This window comes from Cygnus olor, chromosome 1 (genome assembly GCF_009769625.2).
Source record: "Cygnus olor isolate bCygOlo1 chromosome 1, bCygOlo1.pri.v2, whole genome shotgun sequence".
Lineage (NCBI taxonomy): Eukaryota > Metazoa > Chordata > Aves > Anseriformes > Anatidae > Cygnus > Cygnus olor.
The window spans coordinates 24,816,260-24,839,292 of NC_049169.1; the positions used below are offsets into that span (position 1 = coordinate 24,816,260).

At 43.9% G+C, this 23,033-nt stretch overlaps 1 protein-coding gene across 1 annotated transcript; it reads right to left on the reverse strand.

Moving 5' to 3' along the window:
* Positions 1 to 155: 155 nt before the first annotated feature.
* WNT16 (Wnt family member 16) lies at positions 156 to 22,098 on the reverse strand. Its single transcript, XM_040549905.1, has 4 exons — positions 21,749 to 22,098; positions 21,436 to 21,656; positions 19,348 to 19,634; positions 156 to 11,054 (listed from the first exon to the last, which is right to left on the reverse strand). The coding sequence occupies exons 1-4, from the start codon at positions 21,835 to 21,837 to the stop codon at positions 10,590 to 10,592; spliced, it is 1,062 nt and encodes a 353-aa protein (XP_040405839.1). The 5' UTR covers positions 21,838 to 22,098; the 3' UTR covers positions 156 to 10,589.
* Positions 22,099 to 23,033: the final 935 nt, after the last annotated feature.

Consider the following 23,033-nt stretch of genomic DNA (forward strand, 5'->3'; position numbering starts at 1 on the left):
ATATCTCGTAGGTCAACGGGCTAATAAATTGCATATGCCAATAATAAATAGATCCTGACAAATGTACTGTCTTCTAATATTGCTGTGAGTATATAACCTTTGTGGAATATGTAGATTTTAGTGATAAGTTAATAAAAAGCTTTAATTTTTTTTATCTCTGCCTTTTTAGTGGCAGCACCACTTTTTATTGAAGCTAATTGGTTATTCTAATAACAAGTGCTCCAGAAATTTATTTTGTAGTTCCCCACCAAAACCAAATAATTAACAAAGGAAGAAAACATGATACTGAAATGCACATATGCCACAAAAAGCACAATATGAATTATTTTTACTAGGAGAAAAATGAAAGTAAATGTATCCATAGTATACATGATACTTAAAAGCAGCTGAAAGGGTTTGTACTCCACTTGAAAACAGTGTTTACTGTGTAGAAGAGATTTGGCATGTTAAGCAACAGTACTTATGGCAACTTGTGCAGTTTTTATTACAATTTTTATACTGCTGTTTAACCATTTAGTCTACCTATGGCTGTTCAGCCTTACTGGTTAGTCACTTGTTAAATGTGCAAAGTGGAACGCCTTCCTGCTTTAGTTCTAACACCAGGAATAAATTTCCCATTGCAAAGAACCTATTAGAAAGCAGTCTGCCTTTTAGCAGCAGTTTTCAGGGTATAACATTACGAACCTTTACTGCCTATGTTACATCTAATGTGAACTGAGGTCATTTGTGCTTACAGTGAGGTATTAGCGAAAGCATTGTATATAAGGTTATGCAATGTATAACATTCAAACTTAACTGACAATGTTTCTTTTTTTTGTTTTCAAAGCAAAAAAATGGACCAAGTTGAAGTGGCCTTATTCTTTAGCTCATATCAGAGCTGTCAGAAAACAGCTTTTATTGGAAACTTCAGTTTCTTTTAAGTATGGCCAGCTCGATCTTTCACTGAAACCAAGTTAGCATGGTGTAACTAAAAGTGTTGGTATTCAGGAAACAGGGGCTGTCACGGAATTGGTTATAATCTCTTGGAGTTTCATGCCATGAGTTCTGGTACAATCTTCAACGACCTTCAACAACTTCTAGCTAGTACCATGGGACAAAAGCCACAAAGGATTTTTCAGGAACCCACAGCCTAAGCTGAAAACAGCGGTGATCAAATACTGTTACCATTGATGTCTTATGAGATGGATGTGTGCACTAAAAAATTCAAGCAATATTGGGAATTGCTTTGCAAGTCAAATAACCTGTGATATCAGAGCAAGTCTGGACTCCGAGTTGTTCTGTATGTTTAACTAGCTTCTTAAATAATGTGGTTTTCCCTCAAATTTAATGTAGAACAGCAATAAAAGCACCTTATTATGGTGAAATTGTTTTTGTTAAATCTTTCAGATTTTCTTGTTTAGGAGGATGTGTCAAAATCGTGTATATCTCTGTCATCAAATAAAGTAAAACCCTTCATTTCTATCAATTGGAAAATAAATTTTATTTCATACCATTAGGGTATTGTGGAAAACTGGTTTCCTGAGTCCTGGGATTTTCACATAAATACGTTTTTATTGGTGAATAAGCCATTATTGGTTGTGCTGCTGTCCAAAATAATAGAAAAATTTTGAAGGTACTTGGCAGGGGCTTAAGAGGGTAAGAAAAAAAAAAGTATTAGTAGTTTCCTTGCACTATTGTCTTTATTCTTGATTTTGAATGTCAATGCATATTTCATCATTCATCAAATTAAAAAGTTCAGATTTCCTCTACAAAATGAAACGGAGAAGAAATAGAACTGAAATCAGACCTCTTTTAGCCCTCATCTTTAAATTCATGCCGTTTTTTTACCCCCAGCAATCTGAAGGAAGTAAATATATTCTGATTGTTTAACCTGCTAAAGTTGGACCTGCCACAAAACATTTAAAAACAGTCTTTAAAGCAATAAACTGGTAGGGTTATCTTTTATAATTTTTCCTTAAATCACTTGATTTTTTTGTGATTTTGATGGAAATCCTCCTTCCTCATTCTCTAATAGCTGTATCCTATCATAGAATCATTACATTTGAGACTTGAAGTATATGAAACAAACTCGCACTGGAGTGGCCATGCAAATGGGGTCTCCTTGCTGTTGTCCATCACCTTGGTCTGCTTACCGTCTCGTTCACATGCCATCTCTTGTTCTCTGCCTTGAGCGTGCTAGTTTTAGTATTCTCTCCTGTTGAAGCAAGCTGACCCTTACTCTCAAGAAGTGAGGCTTTGGTAATTGATGCACATTTCAATTAAATTTCAATTAACTGACCAAGCAGGAAGATTACTTCTCTGGCCTCCCTAGTGTCTTCTACAGTTTGTGGGAGGATGTTGTGAGGTGTGAGGATGAACGCATTTTGTACAAATAGCTTCATGCAAAGGTATCTGTATGACAAAGCTCCAGGATACGTATTTTCCTACACAAGTTGATGGGATCATCTGCAGCATGTTGAAGACAGCAGCGAAGGAAGGAAGGAAAGATGCGGAGCATGTCTTCCTCAAAAAATGCAGCTGTGAGAAGAGGGGGAGGACACAAGAAGACTGTGACTTCATTTTGCCCAAGGAGCACAGCTGGGATCCAAGCCTCCTGAAGACTTCATTGCAAGCCACAGCTCACAACTGCTGTACTATCATTGCTTTATGTGGAACAGATGAGTCTTAAGAAAGATGCTGAAGATCTCTGCCTTGACATACCCTCTGCATCTTCCCTAGCATCTTTCATGATCAAATATTGTTTTCTTGAAAGAGTAGAGGGTTTAACAGCCGTAGTTTCCCAAGTGCTGGTTCAGAAAAGGCTTCTCTTTGCTTGGCATGTTTTGCTTTGCAGATGTCTCTATGTGGCATATGGTTCCCTCAGATGTTGACAAGACTCATAACACTCAATGCATACATAATGTCTCCTAAACTGTTTGGATTATCTGCAGTTTAGAAGCCAGGTGGATAAATCAGGAGGGGAAATAAAGTAATGCTACCAATGTGTGTTGACTGACTTCCATGTGTGCAGATGGGAAGAACCACAGCCCCTCCAGAAACCGTCTGGGGTGGAGCCCAGGTTGGAAGATGCTGGGAAGCTTTCTCAGCTATCAGACCATTGCAGATGGAAGCATCCCAGCTAGTTCAGTCTCAGACCTGATACCACGAGATGGCAGTTGCTTCCGATGCTGTACTGAGGGTATGAGGGACCCTGCTTCTTGCCCTCTGAGCAAAGGAGCAAACACCTGGGCTCAACCACCTCCTGTTGCTGCCTCTGTGGAGGAAGAACTGCATGTCTGCATGGACAAAATATGAAGAATGGCGAGAGAGAACGTGCTTTACTTGAGATGTTTCATTAAATTTCTGATGACCTTATCTCTGGCCTCAGAACCAAGCTAGCTTAAAACCACTTGTAGTTTCACCTCTCTTTCCTTGTAGTAGTTCCTTTCATCCTTACAACCAAGATCTAATGCATCCTCCATAGACCCAGGCTAAATCAGGTTCCTCAGGCATCTCTTCCTTTGTTTATGCATCCATCTAGGTAGATTTGGATCATTATAAAACCTTCTTTGCTGAAAATTAATGATTAATTCTTAGCAAATTAAAAATTGATCGTTATTCTCCTAGGTAGGAAATCGTCTTTTTATTTTTTTCCAGGCCCTACAATTTCCTTACTAGGACATACAACCCAATCCCTTTAATCTTGCATTTATCTTTTAAATATCTCATTCTTGTAATATTTCATTCCCACAGAAATGTTTGTTCCTTTCTTAGGGTGTTGCTCATAGCAGGACACAGCATAGTTGACGTGAAAAAGGCACTCCCAGCTTAGGATGGGATCATGTCTCCTCTTTGAACTTGATGGATGGTGGTGGAAGGGAGTGCCGTCTTCCGTGGAGCATAGCCTGCATTTTATTTTTTTTTCCTGTGATACAGCAATCCCTTCTGGCTAATTATCTTCTAATTATATTTCAACATTTTCTTTATCAGTACAGCCTCATGGTCCCAGATCTTGGCAGTTGAATCATCCTTTCCAAGTGGAAAACTCGGTGGGTAATGTCTTGATTTCTGGCTTTTATATCTGCACTCTCATATTTTCTCTAAAGCACCTAACACCCATGTGGCACAACACAGATAATCTGTTTATTATCCTTTGGGGTATGTAGAAAATAAAACTTTGTTTCGGAGCTTTATTACATATATATTGAGGGGGGTAGGGATCAGTATAGAGCACTGTAATAGTCCAGGCACATTGTGTACTATGTAAAATGCACATAAATCACTTCATCCTCTCCATTAAATTTCTGATCTCAAGAGACAGCCCAAAGCAGATGGGTAACCATTTCTCTTGCATTACAACGTAAGATGCTTGGATTGGTTTCTTAGCACTGCAACTGTGGGACGTTGGCAGCACAGTCAGCTCAAGGAGTTACTGCTCCTGGTTGCCTCCCTAAGTCCTTATCGGTGTGTTGTTGCTGGAGTTTGCTGCTCCAGACTCAGCCAAAGCTCTTGTTTGTGGCATGTTTCTGTGAAACATATTGCTAAACTGATCCATGGGCTGGAGGCAGCACAGGGTTAGGGAGGGCGAGAACATGCTCAGGTAAACCAGCTGTGAAACCCCAGTCTAGTCTCCAAAATCAGCAAGTATAAAAGTTAACAGCTTCATTCTCTAAGTTTCAGGCAATTTTTGTATTTGCTCCCATTGGCATAATCAGCAATGACTAGCCAAAACTGTTTTTTTATTTTTGTTTTAAATCCCATTAGCACATTTTAAACTAACATTGAATTGTACTTTGATGTCCTGTTCCTCTGTGTGTTGGTTCTCTTAATGATATATAGATTCTCTAAAAACTCGGTGTGTTTAATGTCAAAATATTTTTTAGTACACACTGAGATACAATAGAGTGCCAAATTAATTTCTTAGATTATGGGGCAGATTGGTCTGTGCAAAAGACGTTTTAGCCATCAGCTGGTTTTGTGCTAGTAGCACAAGACACAATGCACCTTTCAGCACAGACAGTAAATGATCAGCCACATAAATAATGCTTAGGCCTTTTTTTTTTTTTTTTTAACCCTTTGTGTGGTATCAAGCTTTTGCTCTAGAAAAGTGCTTATGAAATATGTCATTCTGCTCCACAACCAAATATATATGTATTTTTTTTTATGTATTTTTTCAGAACTTTGGGGAAAATTATAATAGAAGACTTACCCAGTCAGAAGTTTTAGTATTTTAATTGGGACATCCTGGTACACACAAAACTTGATACTTAAAAGTAAAAATATCAAAATAAGGGCTGAAAAGCTGATGATTTTTGAAGAACTAAAAAAAGGAAGTGTGCAGCTCATTTAAAATTACACTGCATAGTCACAAAAATAGCAAGGCTGAGAGGAAAATAACATGGCCAAACCCTGAGATAGGCTCTGACCATTTAGCTGAGATGAGGATGCACGCATGTTTACTGGCTCGGAGTCAGCAAGGCATTTCAGAAGGTATGTGGCACTCTTGTAATGAATCTCTGTATCTTTTTCCAGTTCAATTAATGCATCTAAACTCCACATGTGTGTCCATCTTAGCTAACCTACCTCTATTTATTACACCACTTTGCTGCACAAACAAGGTGGCAGCTACCTTCCGCAGAAATCAGCCCTGGCATCCCGGTTCCAGCCTGTGCCGGAGGCTTCACCTGGCAGTGTTATCTGGTGGCTGAAATGAATCGCAGCGTCATGGCCCTGTCTGCCACCACACTTTCAGCCCTGAAGTGCTGACAGAGTGGCCGGAGAGGATTAATTGTCATTTCATTCTCTGCTGAGTAAACCATCCATTAGTTAACAGAGCTGTCTGTGGGATTACATAGTTGTCAGTTCAGTGTGACAGCAGAATCTGGGACAGGCATTAAGTGCTTAGTGTAATATATTTTAGCATTAGTATTTCGTATTAATTAGTATTTTAACATTAATTATGTCTAGCATTCATTTAACATGGAGTTCACAAACATCATTCCCTTCAGGATGAATTTGTCATTTGTGAAGGGAAAAAGCATATTTACCTTCCACAAATAGAAACCACAGGAGTCCATGTTTAGGAAACACAACTTTATCCAACTGTAGTCTTTGCCTGTCCTTGAACACTGTACTGAACTCTACAGCAGCACTGGCCCAGCAACCACTACTGGGATGGTCTCTGTGTAGTCCTGGCTGGCAAACCACGGATTTCAAACTATGAGTTGAGAAGCAAATGTGGTGATCAGATAGCAGAAGCGTTAGGTTCATAATCAGGAGACCTGCCTATTTTATAAAAAATACCTAGGTCTGTCACTGCTTTTCCAAGTGACTGTAAACAAGTCCTTTGCCCACAAATTCCCATTTATAGTCAGAAAACTGCTACTACCTCCCCTCCTTGGGTATGCTCATTGGAGGCAGAGGTGCGAAGCCCTGCTTCTCAGCTAGGTGCTAGCACTTGAGCCATGCACTACACTGTGCTGGTTCACCAAAAGTGAAAAAATGTGAGGTTATTTAAAATCTTAAACATTGCTATTGCAAATCTGTGTGTGAAATGAGAAGCAGTCATGACACCACATGCACTGTTGCTAGTGTTACTGGACTGGGGTACTCTGGATCACCCAGCAGGATACAGTCAGGAAAGGAATCACAGTTAGCATCTTTGGCAGGTTATCTAGAAAAAAAAAAAAAATTATTCCACCCTGCTAGTTTAAAATGACTTTGACTTTATAAGTGGGAGAACAAGTGATATCTACAATATGTTACAGGGTCAGACAAAGACTGCCTCATTTGGCATGAAGTCTGCCACAGAGGTATGCTCCTTTTATGTGTTTGTTTGTTTGTTTAATAAACTTTAACCAGGAGAATGAGTTGGTACCACTTCAGCACTTTATGTGATGTAACCATGACAGTTTTGCTCTATGAGAAACTCCCCTAAATTTGTTTGCTACCTCCAAGGAAATCAAACATCTCAGCACCCTCAGAAATCCCAGCCAAAGTGCATGCCCTGTTAGCATCATATCCTCTGAACGACCAAGGTGAATTGTTACTGTTTACCTTGCACATATGTTTCATATATCTGTCATTTACTAGCACTGGGAAAAAAACAACAACAATAAAACACACTATCAAACTGAGCGATTGAAGTCCATCTCAGTGGCATATGCCCACAAAAGTGGCTGAACCACATATGTCCTATGTAGGCTCCTGTTCGAAAGCTCAGGAGGCTTGCTGGCTTACATATAGTTCTTGCTCTTGCTCTCACCCACGGGAGACTCTTTCCAGAGTGTGGAAGAACTGAAGGCAGTTTTGTGGAATAAATACTGCAGTGGATGTCAGCTAATTTATTTGGCCCTGGTGCTACTACAGAGCAATGCAGTACTACAGAGCAACATATCCTGATCAGGTCCAGAACTACTTTTACAGGCACAGCCCACACAGAACTAGTTTTATGGATGTAACTTAGGTAAGTTACAATGGAGCTTAACTTAAACACCAGTTTCAACTGCTATAGGCAGAGAGAGGCTCATGCTCCCGATGCACTCAGTCCTGCTTCTGCTCCCCCTGCCTACAAGCACACGATGCGGGTGCAGCTGAGGGCTGAGCAGGGACCCCCTCTGAGTGCACCCACTTGCTTTCACCAAGGTGCTGCCCTCCATGCAGAAAGCGTAATGCTGTCCCCCACAAAACAGCTCCCTTTGACTTCCCCAGGGGCAAGCTGGGTCCTTCTGTTGCCCCTGAAGCTTCTAATCCCTCACACATATTTGTCCAGACATAGTAGCCCTCATAAACTATGTATAGTTTTATAAACCATGTTGCCACTTCTCTTTGTTGCTTTTTATCACACTTAGAAAAAAGAAATAAGCTTCCTCCCCTCAATCCAGAAAAAAAATCTTTATTAATAACATTTATTATTATTATTATTATTATTTTTAATCCAGATGACTGCTCTGCAGCCTCAATTAGGAGCTATCCAAGCAGGCGAGAGACACCCTAAATGCACTGACCCTGTCGTGACTGCCCGACTCCCCAGTTCAGTGCTGACCCACACTGAACAGTTCCCGTTCTGACCCACAAAAACAGCCTATTGAGATTTGTTCTCCTGGGCAAATCCCTGAAGCTGACCTCATGCCCAGGAGCCCAGGACCATTTCCTCCCCCTGCCAGAAGTTAAGGCCTACTAAGAAGTACATCATAGGTGATTTTCCCTACTTGAGTTCAGGCACGGAAGAAACTTTAGGTCAGGTAGAAGCTAAGGTAATTTTGAGGTACAGATCAGTGCTGTTTCAAGAGATGATCTCGATCTCCTTGCTGAAATCCCAGCAGCTGGTTCCTCCTGGAGGCCTGTACAACAAGGCGGTGTTGATCTCTGTACTGATCTCCGTCAAGGCACAGGTACGAGCAGTCTCACGTGGGACACTGAGGCACTTGTGTCTGCCAGCAGCTCGATGTAAAGCACATTGAGAGGACATCTACACCTTCATATCTATAGTGACCAGCAGCACGTCCATGTAGCTCACAGACCCATTGTGGCATTGCCTGTAGTGACTGTGGGGTTATTTTCCAGAAGACGGGAACAACCATCTGAACCCTTCACAACTCCACCTCAGGATCTTCCACCAGAATGTGTCCTCCCCATCCAAGCTTTCACAGGAAGATTGTTGAATCTGCCTGTGACAGCAACAGGAATGCTGAGCACCCTTCTCTTAAATAGCAGATCTGGGTAGGTCAACGAAGAGAAATTGGGCCAGAAGTGGAGGGATGGTCCCCAGCAGGTAAAGGGCTTCTTCTATTCCAGATACACCACTTAAGGTACCAAAGTACCAGAGCACAGAAGATTTAATTTGCTCGCTCCTGACCTACACACCCAATGAGAGTGACAGGGAATCTTTTGAAAAAAAGTGACTTTTAAAGCCTCAACCAAAACCTCTAAGCTGATTTATTTCTAAAAACTGCCCGCCAGTGTGGAACAAGTTAAGGGACTGCAACCCCCAGCTAGCTCCCTTGATGTCGGTGGGAGTACTGCCACTTACCACTGAAGTCAGAATTTCACTGTATGCAAAATGGATTTAAAAGAACAGAAAAAACTATAAAGAATAGTAAATAAAGGTTCATTTAAAATGTCAAATAAGTGCTTCTCTTCAGTGTGTCACTTCTCTTCAGTATTAACTGCAATAGTTATAACCATCCTGATGGTAAGAAAAAGAACATTTCTGCAATCCTCTGAATAAGTTCCCCCTGCACATGCAAATAAAAATCAATTAAAAACTATTACAATAGAAACAAATATCTAATCAGCAAGTGTCAAATGCTGTAATCTTATCACGTTTGTTTTGGAAACCTTTTACATAACTTGCATAATTTAAATATTTACAAAATATAAACTTTCTTGTCTTATCAAAAATAGGTCTTTGCACATTTAAACAACAGAAATCCTTTCACATGATGTTTTTTTAAACCAGGAATTGTACCATTGCATAAAAATGAACAACCTTTCACAGATATAAAATAAAATTAAGCCGACATATGGAAGGGCAGAAGATGTTATCAATAACAGTAAATATTTTAGTGGTGTGAGCCAATCCTTAAATTACATTGTGCATTGAACTTACTTAGGACATTAATGAAAAGTTCTAGCTCTTATAAGAGAAAGCAATCAATGTTCTTAAAATCTTTCATTTTCTGACAGATTTCTTTGGGCTGAATCCCGTATGGTTAATTGTGAAAATGGTGGTGAACCACCAGCAAGATGGTTGAACGTGGCAGGTTAATACATGCAGTCCAGCAGTGGGGTGATGACTGGCTGACTCCCAAATTGTGCATTCAGGTACTGAGGAAATACCTGTGAAGGGCTGTACTTCCTTCAGATACCAAGCAGTATTTCAGTCCCTCCTCAGACCTGTCCTTTGTGCATTTGAAAGACAACTTACGCAAAATCCTGAGGTTGCTCTTTGGCACACCATTCATGTTCATCAAACTGTGCTCTAGCCCCTCTGCTCCAGACACTGCCTGTTTCAGGACAAGGGACCCTCCTCTCCCATCCCACCAGTGCCCACCTCTGCAGGCACAAGTTTCTGGGTACCAGATGCTTTTCTGCATATGATGCAAACAGCTTTTTGAACAGTCACAAAGGAAATGCTTCATGGTGAACAGTTGAACATTTCCTGTAACCTGTAACTGTGGTTTTGGCTCTTTCTTTGTAAGGCCTGCAGAAATGAATTGTCCAGTGGATCCATCTGATGTGTCTTACAAGCCTCTTAGCCCTACATTCTCCGGCTAACAACCTTGAGTTTTCTCCATGTACCTAATGACCACACTGATCTTCATACTGTAGCTATTCAAGACTTAGAAAGATTTTAGCTCTAGTGTGGAGTTCAGATGCGCCATCAGGAGTCCTTTCTTGCTGTTTTAGCTGTCCCTGTGTGCAGGCTGCTCTTCACTCAGTTGCTCTTTCATACACCAAACTTTTGGACTGCCCCTGGTTTGGCAGTGCCCATTCCCCCTGAGGCTGATCCCCTGTAATCCCACATGGTAAGAGCAATTGCTGCTTGAGCAGCGGTTCTGTGTACAATACAGTGCAGGGTGACCCGGCTTCATTTTCTGTGCTTAACCTTATTTACAGGTATGTACATCCGTCATGGTCTCACACCGCCGGCAGCGCACATAGCAGCACCAGACAAACTTGCAGTCGCACCTTTCCACGTGCCTGACCACATGGGTGTTGTACCCGCGCCCACAGCACAAGAGGTTGCAGCCGTCGGGTCCCTCCGATGTGCGGTTGCATTCCCTCCCCTGAGTCCCGGGGATTCCCAGCTTTTGATCTTCTACACAGTAATTGGGCGATTTGTTCACATACAGCAGGTCTTCCTTCTGGATTGGTATTTTTCGCTGGCTTTTCTCTTTCCTGCGTAACTTTTTTTTCAGTCTGTCTGATATCTGTATGCTGTTTTCATACTTATCCTTTAAAAACCGGCCAATCTTCTCAAAGGAGGACATGGTTTTCCAGCACGTCTTCACAGCACAGGACCCAGATACACCGTGACAGCGGCAGTCCACTGACATCAGCTTTGCTACAGCCTGAAAGCAAATGGAGAAAAACATTTGGATGTGGTCTTTCTCTCATTAGGAATATGGGTTGAAATCAGTAACCCAGATGCTTCTAAGTATTTAATACTATTGCTGCTATTGCCATTGCACTGATTGGGAAGCTAGGCCATAGAAAGATATGTTTTATGAATGAGGTTTCCACCTCTGAACCCCCAGTATGAGAAGCCTGATCACAGATGGCTGAGGCTGGCAGGGACCTCTGGAGGTCATCTGGTCCAACCCCCTGCTCAACCAGGGACACTGGGAGCAGCTTGCCTGGGATCGTGTCCAAGTGGCTTCTGAAGATCTTCAAGGAGGGAGACTCCACAGCCTCTCTGAGCAACCTGTGTTAGTGCTCAGAACATCTCCAGAAGTGCTCTGCATGTGCACTATGCCATTTGCCATAACTGAGCAATAGGTAATCACAATAATGAAAGCTTGTATTTCTGGACAGCTTTTCTTTCTGAAGTATCCTAAATACCCAAAACAACGTGTTCTTTTTCACAGTGTCCACTGAATAATGGGAGTGGAAGCAGGGAAAGGATGGGTAACAGCACTGTTCCTAAGATGGAAGAGATGTACTGAGCTTATCCATGACATCTTCTAAGGGTGCCTTTGGGCTACCACCAAGACCTCTAAACAGTCCCAACACAGTCTGTAGCTGAGGTGACAGGAATGGCTTGAGGTTGCTCAGGAGTGCCTGTGTGACCAGCGTGGCTCAGCAGCCAAAGCCACTGACCCTGGAGGTGCCCAGGAATAGACCCGTGCTGGGAGAGCAGGTGGATGCCCACATCTCTGAGCTGCAGGGAAAGGCCATGGAAGGTGTCATTATACCTCTGCAGAGGTAGGTTCAGCTCACCTCTGCAGCTGAAGATGGTCAGTGCTTCTTACAGTCTCAATGCGTGTTCCTGTAATTTAGGCACACTAGTACTGTCACGGGTTTCCAGTGTTTAAATGCCCTTAGGCTACACGGCTATGCCCTGATGGATGCAAGCACTGGACTGTACAGCGGATGTCCAGCTAACAGTGGGAATCTGCAGCCTGCATTCAGCTTTTGCAACACACAAGAATTTTGGCACAGTTTATATGAAAGCAAATCTCAAAGAACTGGAATCTGTAAACAACCAGTAGTTTCCTTTATCTGGGACTATAATCATAGAATCAGAATATCCTGAGTTGGAAGGGACCCAAAAAGGTCATTGGGTCCGAATCATGGCCCCACAAAGGACCACCCAAAAATCAGACATATATTAAATAATATATAACATAATAGTTCAATCAGTCAGCAATCAGTATAATGCTCCCTTCTGGAATAGCTAATAGTCATAGTATAAAATTATACAGTTAGATTTGTGACACATCCCACATTACAGTTAGGAAAAAAACTAAAGAAAAAAATAATCACATGCAAGATATAGCAAAGGACAAGGTATCATGATTTTGTTTTGTTTTGTTTTACCTTTCCATGAACTGTACTCTTTGTAGCCATCCATGGACTCATATGGGCTGTTGGTTAATGGTGTGCAGAGCCCATGTTACAGTATGCTGTTTTATTAACCTTCTACCCCACATTTCATTTCCAGAAATAAAGGCAATTGGGAAATTTAACAGAAGGAGTGAATTTTAGTTTTTCTTGAAACTTTTCATGCAGCAAAGCCAATGCATATTCAAATTATTCCTCTGTGAAAGAACCAGTATTTCGCACAGAGCGGAGAAAATAAAAAAACTTTTGATGCTGTTTATTAATATTCATCCTAAGTGTTCACTTCCTCCACAGCCCCCACAGATTTTAACCATCATCAGTCTGCCTTCCTCAAACTGTTTTAGGAAAGAGGAAAAAAAAAATCTAAAACCCTCCTCTAGTTTTCCTAGAGAAAGAAGTTTAATTAGTGCCTGTTCTTGAGTCCCAATTCTGCAGTAAGAACAGAGTCCTGGAAGTCTACAGAGGCCTCCTGACCCTCTGCTGTTACCCATGACCAGGAATAAACTCAAGGCCCAGCTGGCTTATTTGTAGCTCAGACAGCACATCCAAGTTTTGGAGCAAGTCAAGACATGAAGCAGATCAAACAAGCTATTTCTACTCCATGTGTTAAACTGAGATTTTTTTATCAAGGTAAATGTGGTCACTGAAGTTTGGGCCGAGTCCAACATGGTTAAGTCCATGCATTTCAGTGTGAATTGAGGCCTCCCAGAGCGTTCTGCCCAAGAGATATTGACACAACCCCGTGTAGGTATTTGCATGTAACTCTACAAACATTATTAAAAATACACATGACCAAAGTGTTTGCCTGGAGTCACATCTTTGGTGAATGAATAGGACTTACTTACTGGTAGAGGTTACTATGAAAGCCAAACAAGCGAGGCATTCAAAGAACCATTAGCAAGAAACAGCAGGTGTATACCCTGACCTAAAACAGCCATTAGCTTTTGCAAAGAAACCTGGTGAAGTAATGCACCGATGCAGGAGATATTTCCAGGTGCTGTGGATTGCTTTTGAGACTGGAGATTTTTCCCTACACTGCGAAAAGGAAGACCAGTGCAACAAGCAGATCCTCACCACAAAGCACACAGCCTCTTTCAGTGGCAAATCAACTAGCAGCAATTTTTGCAGATACTTATCTTCTCTCCTTCACAGGCTAGTTTCTGTTTAAGAGACAGACCTGACTTTGTGCTCATATCTTCAGAATCTATCAATAAGGAAATCACTGGGTAGTCAGAATGTGCATCATTAAGGCATAACAGTGACTGAGGCAGATGAGAATTTGACATCCAAAGACAGAAAACCTTTGTTAGAATACATATAACCTAAAAAGTATCAAGGAAAAAAGAAACACAATATTGAAACACAGATATTACACACAATTTACAAACAGAAGGGATTTAATAGTATTTTCCATTTTCTAATGATTATTTATTTGTATCATGGCAAGTTATTGGAGTCTCAAAGTAATTTGAAACCATGTTGTGCTATAAGCCTTACATAGTTTCAGATACAACCCTTGCCTTCACTGTGGTTTGACAAGGTGCTAAATAGGGAGGAAACAACAGAGGAAAAATGCACGGTTTGGTTTGTTGGGGGCGGGGGGGGAAGTGCTTCCAGGTCTGATAGAATAAAGCACAGTAAAACCTGGATGAGGCAGAATGATCCAGAAGTTGTCTGGGGAAGCATTGGACATGTCTGCTAGGTACTATGAGTGAGTTACTTCCATGTGGGCAAGTAGCCCAGCAGGTGACACTCAGAAGTCTTTTTCTGAGGATAAAATAATGAAAGCTAGAAGGAAGTAGTTTCTAAACAGGAGTGGAAAATGATGTTGGAATCTCAGGTTAATGTCAAAATATAAAAATACAGCATATAGTAGCAGTGTATGGAAGATTGGACCAGTGCAAGTACTACAAATGTGGTTGCAGTGTAGAGTCACTGGGAGCATCCACAGCAGTTGCAAACATCTGCATTCCTGTTTTGTGTGTCTCTGGCTCCTTGCATGAAGTTTTGATGCAATCCACTTTAAAACAATCGATGGTGTCATCACAGATGTGCATGACCCCAGGCTATTGCTTCCCAGCTGCAAGGACGAGCAAATTTTCTAGTTGGACATGTGTGGGTCATCTCTGCTGACAGCACTGGGAGTTGAAATCTTGCTTTGCCTGATCACAGAACAGAGCCCTAGATCTCAGTCTGTCCTGTGAACTTTAATGAACAAACTCCCAAATTGAACATCTGGCAAAATTTAGGGACCAGGAATCTTCCCTTGCTGTGTTCTTGGAAACAAACCTAGGACAGTGCCTACAGAGCCAGCGCAGCAGCCTTCTGCTGGGAGGTGGTTGCAACACACACTGGTGCCTCAGTGGTGCACAGAGACACTGAGAGCATGACTTCCAAACTGGCTCCCCAACAAGCGCTTGATTTAACACCTTTAGATTCACATGGTGAATCTTTTCAGTTATTAACGAAATACTGTGACAGGAGTCTCCCTAAACAACAAAACTTCATAGAGAAGTTAGGAGGAACACTGCTAATCACACACAGTGGACAGATGTGTCTGTCAGTGCGGGCTGGGACAGTTTTCCAGTTTTCTAAGGCTGGTCATGAAACTAAAATGACTTTTGGTTGTGATAATGGTCAGTGTTGAACTGAGACAGGTCTCCAAGTGTCAGGCTCAGCCATGAGCCCACCGGCAGTGGTTCCTCTTGCGCTGGTTGCCGCTTGCTGCCCCTGGCTGTGATGGTACTTGCGCAAGAGTGTAGGGTTAAGTGATGAACTGGACACAGTGGTCAACACTGATCTGTGTTAAAAATTAACCTGAAAGAAATATCATTTTTAACGGACTTCCTTTCATTGATCTGATATAATTAACAGAGGGAGCGTTGTGGGGTGGGAAGGTGTGGCTACAAGAGGCGGATGGGAAGAAAGCACAGATTTGTCTTCAGATCAGGACCGTGTTAGTGGAATTGTAGTCTGTATACCCCTTAATGCCAATCCCTGCTGAATAACTCCAAATGAAGCTCTCCGTTTGCAGGCACTGTTCTCAGCTGTGAGACAGGGGTTGCCACTACTTGTTTTGCAGTGAAAGCCTACCCTTGCCATCACATAGACTAATTGAAGCCACTGGTAGAAGAGAGCAAGAACTTCATGAAGATAAGCAGATGTCCTAATGGAGGTACAACACTTAAGAACAGTTGCAGGCTGTTAGTGGGTCTGGTGCCAACCCACAAGTACCTATAAAAATAAACCTTCTGATGAGCCAATCTATTTGCATGTGGGAAAACAAGTGCTGAAGATCAAATACATTTCCACTAGTGTGTAGCTGGACAGAAACTCTTCCGTGAGTGGAAGGGTACTAGTAGAATAATACTCAACCCATAGTGCCTGACTCACCTGTCCTTTTATATAAGGCAGCTCACATATCCACATCTAAGTACCCTGAACATTACAATGCCAAAAGATGATGACCATTCATCTTGTGGCAGAATAAGGAATGAAATCTGGATCTTCTGAGCTTTAGGTTAGTACCATAAACAGTGCACAACTCAGTCAAAGCATTGGTACTCGTTTAGAATTGGTTTATCTTAGAGTTAACCATGAGATGTAGACGTATAAAATAGCATTTAGTATGGAAATAGGAAAGGAACAAGAGAATTCTCCACATACCAGTTCCATGAGTTACTCCAAACAAATACGGAAGTATCGTCCCTGGAAGACTGCTCTTGCAAGACACAGAACCAGGAACATGATAGCATTTATTACAAAAGGTCGTAAGATACCAAAATATATCGCAAAACATCCTTCCTGTAAGCCCCAAAACATGAAGGTCAACATTTTCCAACATCACATTGTCAAGGATTTTGAAACTAAAAAAATCAAGAGTTCTGCTAAACTTTACTTCAGTGATATCACTGTTGGAAATCCCAAGTACCAGAGATAAACATTCACTTTCACTGTAAGACGGTCAAAATATTTGCTTTATCCTATAGTTTGCTATTAAGTTACAAAATACTTATGCACAGAAGCTGACTAAATACTCTGCGTATTTTCATCCAAGATAATGAACAGTAAACACACCATTGCTAGAAAATGACCAGAGCTAAAGTCCTCCAGACTTGCAGTATCTAAGTAAAACTAAGTAAAGCGTCACGGAAAAGGAATGAGCATATGGATCATGTGCACAAATGAGCCCACAAAAGGGTACTTTGAGAGCTTTGTTGCAAACCTCAGAATTGTGAAAAGCCTGAAATCCTACAGGGTCCTCTGGGCCTGAAGGACCCTGTTAGGCTATGGTGGATGAAACCAGGGAGCTGATCCGCCTTTAAAGAAATCAACCCCAAAAGAGAAGTTTCTTTTCTAGGCTAGGGGGATGGAGGCATGCTGTTTATTAAAAATGAACAGTTCCTTGGTAGGTTTCACAGAGCATGACCTCAGGCAGCGGGGCTGGCACACCTGCGGGAGGCAGCTGTAGCCCAGCCTGTGCAGGAATGAGTCCTGAGCACAAGATGGTGCAGGAGAACAGAAGCAAATGTCACTGAAGGCAAGAGGACAGCAAACCGCTGCTGCTACTGCTAACCTAAAACTAGAGGCAGAAGAGAGAACGGGATTCAAGAAGACCTGTGTCACTGCCACCTAAACTCAGAAATAACATCTCTTTTTCTCTGAAGGTGCTTCCCTACGTCTCCACTGCCACACTGATCGAAGAAAATGGCACACACTCAGTTTAGTTTGACTTAGTCCAGAGACTGATGAAAAACACAGAATTCCTGGAAATTAGTGATATCAAAGAAGTTTCAGTGCATGTGAAATGCAGATTGGCAGGACTGGGCTGAAATGTCACTGTGACTTGTCATCCACTTTCTAATGACAAAAATGACTATCAAAATAAAAATGCATCATATATTAAAAAAATCATGAACTTGAAGAGAGATTATTTTATGAACATTATTCTCTCCTCCCTTAGCTACCTCTTCTCTACAAATGTGATTAATAACTCTGCTCTTTCCATAAGGAAATAACCACTTAATCTCTTGTTCCTATTATTAATGTCCCCTACTACACAATACCAACCACTGTTCCTTAGAGATGATTTAGCTGACAGGCATCTAATTAAATCCAAAGTAACTGTTCTCAGCATATACTCAGTTTTAAAATTTATTTCATAAAGTCACAGAATGGTTTGGGTAGGAAGGGACCTTAAAGATCATCCAGTTCCAACCCCCCTGCCATGGGCAGGGACACCTCCCACCAGACCAGGTTGCCCAAAGCCCCATACAACCAGGTCCTGATGACTTCCAGGAATGGGGCATCCACAGCTTCTCTGGGCAACCTGTTCCAGTGCCTCACTACCCTCTGAGTAAATAATTTCTTCCCAAAATCTAATCTAAACCTACCTTCTTTTAGTTTAAAGCCATTCCCCCTCGTCCTCTCTCTACACCCCCTGACAAAGAGTCCCTCCCCAGCTTTCCAGTAGGCCCCCTCTAGGTATTGGAAGGCTGCTATAAGGTCTCCCCAGAGCCTTCTCTTTTCCAGGCTGAACAACCCCAGCTCCATCAGCCTGTCTTCATAGAAGGCCTTCAGGCCTAAAAAGGGCTGGTCTCTTAATGATCTTTTTTTCCCATCAATATAAATTAATTAAATAAAATATATTACCTCATAAAATGTAAAAGCAGATTTACTTTAAAACAGGTTGCAATGGTATCACCATGGCTCTCCCTTGGATATGGTGGATTACTGTGGCTATTCTCAGACTATGGCTGATAGGAGAAATGTTTTCAGTACAAACCACCCATGCTTTTTTTCTGAAATTACATTTACAAAGGAGTCCATCAAGTATGATCAAGATGTGTGGCCAAAAACAGAGAGTCACCATTTCTTTTCTTCAGTTATATCTCTGTCACCGAGCTGAACAGTTGTAAAGAACTACAGGGCCAGAGAGAGCCATTAAACGTGTACAATGTTAAAAACTCCAAGGTAAAGCAGAGAAACTAATTTTAGAGGAAGAAACAGAACCCAAGTCTCTGCCATTGCAGAGGTAAGCCTCAGCCACCAGATTACAGACTCACATCCCCTATGTTGGCTCTTTCTGCCCCATTTATTCCTCTGCAGACCAGCACAGTAGGACCCAGCATCACACACACACGCCCAGTGTTTGACGGCAGGAGTGTTCCCTCTGTAGCTGAGGCTTTGAAGTCTCTTGGGCAGAAGAAAAGCTGTCTGAAGCCTGCCTCCTCTCACTTCTATGATGAGTGCCCTAATCAGCGGGCTACTTTAACCTGGGAGTGTCATTTCCATCCCGTCTTCTAAAAGAAAAGGTTAAATCTTGATTTCCTCTTTGAATGATTCTAGACTTCTGCTCTCAGATGAGGACCCAAACTGTGGATCCCAACTGGGTGCTGATGCCTGGTGTCCAGTGTGTCTGCTTATTCACCATTAGAGAGAATGAAAAATGCAGGTTGTGATAATGACAGAATATTACAGAGAATAAGGGAAAAAGATCCTCAAGTATTATTCTGAGAACAAGAATCATTACAGTTTGCTTGGAACATGACCTATTTGTGATTACCCTGATCAGCACTCCAGATCTAACTCGGACTTTGTGGATTTTATTTTAACCTGTGGAGTTTAGTTACTCAGTCAAAACCAGCTTTGATTCTGGGTTTGCACATGTCTGCTTTGGAGGTGTCAGTGCAGTTCTTGCCACTTGCGCCTGTGGTCAAGGACTGCCCGTGTTCAGCCGACGCCGTTTTGTGACCAACACCAAGCAAGCGACGACTCCCGCGCCTGCGTGGCGACACGTACCTGCCTCCCAGCCTCGTTGTTGTGCCGGTTCATCGCTGCCAGCCCACTCCCGCTCTTGCCCGTTACGTTCTTCATGGGCACGTCCAGGAACCTCCTGCTGAATGACATCCCGTAGTGGATGTCATCCGAGCAGCCACCCCAGTGCCAGCCCTCGCTGGCCGAGCCGCCGCTCTGCAGGCTGGTGTCGCAGGAGCACTCGGTCACGTTGCCCGCACTGCAGGACCGCGTCACGGCATGCACCAGGCCCGCCGCCGTCACCGCGTGTATGAACGCCGTCTCCTTCGTGCCTGCAAAGCAACGCACGGACATGTTGCCTCACAGCCCCCTCAGATCACCTTCCTGGCGGAGCCGGAGAAATGGATTTTACTAGCCAGAGCATTATTAAAAGGGAACGGTTATGAGTTTAAAGTCGTCACAGCTTGGTCTGTGTCGTTAACTTGTTTAAAGCTGTAGATATTCACATCTGAAAAAGGACTTCAGGGACTATTCATGTGACCGTGCTATTAATTTTGCTGTTTCTGGCTGCCAGTACTATGCAATTTCTGGTAACCGCTTTCTAAATCTGGTTGGGAACTTTATTTGACACAGAAACTTTTGAGCCAATTAAGTTTTAATCAAATCAAATCAAAACAAAACAAAAAAAACCCACCCAAACCTAGAACCCTTTACTCTCCCCTCTGTTTTTGACTGCTCATATTAATTTGATGAAGAATAAGAAGTTAGTTCACATCTTGGAGGAGGATCTTGAAGCCACAATGATCTTGGGGTACTTTGGTACAGGGCCAAAATGTATTTCATGTTAAATTTAGTAAACGTTGAGGTTGCAGTAATTCACAATGTTGCAAACAGCCCACAGATTCTTAAACCAGGCAGAAATCAGGATGGCACAAGAATATTTTGGCCATGTGCTTTTCCTATGATAATCTGGCCATGACAAAGCTTACAGTATACAAAAACTTCATCTGTTCCTGTTAAATCCTAAGAATCACGGATGTACCTGTCTGGGCCTCTTAAGCCTCTCTGTAACTTCTGGCATAATGTGGCACAGAGCACAACACACTTTCTAAGCAAACCTAAAATCAGTATCTCACCATTAACTGCAGCTAAAATTTCAGCATACTAATTTTCACCGTTGTAAAAACAACCTGCTATTTCCAGTCTCCAGAGCTCCTGCTCATTGACAAGAAAGTTCTTGTTCTTTTCTCCTGTTCGTGTCAGTCTGTGGTACTGGTACCATTATAAAATCTTTCCCCAGGACACTCCAGTGAAGCTCCGTGGCTTAGCAGTGTCATTCAGCTATGGGTGTTTAGGAACAATTCTTCCCGATGGCTAGAAGGATTAATGCACAGTGTGTGTGTTACATATAGGAGGGTAAAAAACTTTAAATCTTTTTTTTTTTTTTTTTTTTTTTTTGGAACATGCATCACTATTTATAGCTTATTTTATGTTTATATGATTTTTTTTCCCACTGCTGTAGTATAAAGTGGAGATGGCACAAAACCAAAACGGGGCACTGCAATACTTGATGAAGCTCACATCAATGGCTATGCTGAAATCAGCAAGCAGAGCGCTCGAAAGAAACTTGCAGGACCACACTGATCCTGCCACTCGATACAAACAGAACATCCCCACTTCTGCATTAATCTCAGCATTTTCCTTATCAGCTCATGCAACGAAAGCAGCTTTGGGCTCGCGGTGTCGAGCAGTGCCGTCTAGCAGAGTGCACGTGGTACGATTTAAGGTAACTCCTGGTACGTCCGGTGCCGCCAGCAGATTTTTACCTGCAGCCGAGAGACGTTTTCGAAACGCCGTGTGTGCGTGTGTCACTGCCATTTAGCAACCGTGACACACGCAAGGGCGCAACCCCAGCCGCCAGTCCAAGAAGAACAGCGTTTCAACACAGCTAGGCGGATCTACCCAAAGGCACCGTCACCCCCGGGGAGCGGTGGGCAAAAACCAATCGCGACAGGTCGCGACACCTTGGGACGGACAACAGCAGGTCGAGTCCCGCGTGGGTGGCTCCGGGGTGGGTCGGTGTCGCCTTGCGGGATGCAGGGGGGACACGGGGGGGACACGGCGGCCACTCACCGCTGCTCAGCTGCTGCCCGAAGGCTGCGGGCGGGGGGCGGCAGTCCCAGCGCTCGTGTCGGAACTGGCTGCGGCACTCGCGGAGGCCGAGGCTCGCTCCCTCCCGGATGGCTGGCACCAGCTCCGGCTTCTCCCTGCACAGCTCCTGCTGCCGGGGGCTCAGCGGCGGGCTGGGGCACCCCGTTTTCTCCGGACCGCCGGCGGCGGCGATGCCCAGCCACCTGCAGGATCAGCCCCACAACCCCCCCGGTCAGCCACGGGACCCCGCGGACAAGCGTGGCCGCGGAGTCCCCTCCCGAGCCCCGCTACTCACGTCCAGGTGCCGCCGGCGGCGCCGGGGCAGAGGGCGAGCAGCAGCGCCGCCCGCAGCAGGCACCGTCCGAGGGGGGCCCCGCGCCCCATGGCCGGAGCATCGAGCCAGCCCCTCTCCGCCCCTCTCCGCCCCTCTCCGCTCCTCTCCGCTCCGGGCTGCAGGGACTGAGGGGACGGCGGCGAGTGGCGGCCGCCTACTCGGCTCTGGCCCCTGCGCGGGGCGCCCCGGCCGTCGGAGGGCGCTCCCGCGGCGGACGGGCGGGCGGCTGAGGAAGCATGGGCAGAGCTTTATTCCCGGCAAGGTGAGAAAGTTGCCTTTGGTGGCTTCTTTCCCCCCCCCGGCCGGCCCCGGCTCGGCCTCCCCCGGCCGCGCATTGGCCGCCTGGGGGGGCCGGGGCGGGCCGGGGCGGGCCGGGAGAGCGAGGGCTGCGCTGCGCCCCGCAAACGCCCCGCAAGTGCTCCGCACCGAGGTCAGGCCGGAGGATGCTGCCCGGAGCCCCTTGGAGGCTGCCCGGAGCCCCCCGACGGCGATGCTTCTTCCTCCGGGCTCTGAAGCTTCTGCCAGGGGTGCCGGCGGGGGTCCAGGCGCGGCAGAGGAAGCTCGGGGTCTGCGGGGATGTCACCCCAGAAAGCAGAGGGGGCACACATTCCTAATGCTCGTAAACTCTAACTTGTCCCACAGGTTTTATTTATGCCGACCAATGCTTCAGCAGCATTAGCTAGCTGGCCCTAGATCCAGCATCGCTATTCATTAGAGCAGCTTGAGTCCACTCCTCTTAACTTCAGTGCGAGTCTTATCAACTCCTAATTTAGTAATTGCTACTTATTGGCGTAGACTGTCACGTTAAAAGCCAGCAAGGCGGCTCGCACCAGCAGCCTGATGCAGGGCTGCCGCTGGCACTCCGGCCTTTCAAGCCCTCTTTGATCACGGTGTATTGCTGCTTCCCTCTGAGTGAAACACCTGCACCGCAAACAAATCGGGTAAAATTGGCAGCTCCATATAGGCTTGGATTTGACACAGTTGTAAATTAGTGGAATAGCTCTTGTTGACTGACAAGAGCTCTAAGCGAAGAGCAAAATCAATCATCTCGACTGGCAGATGTGCATGATTTTAAGAGTACAACATGTAGAGAAATAATCAGACAAATGTGTTCCCCCTGTCTTTTTCCCCATGGATGTGCTGAGATATTTTAAGAGTGTTGGCTGAGGTACATTCAGATCTATAAAACTTTGTCTCCATCCTACTTTGCATTCAATTACCTGCTCTTAAAGAGTCTCCATAGCAT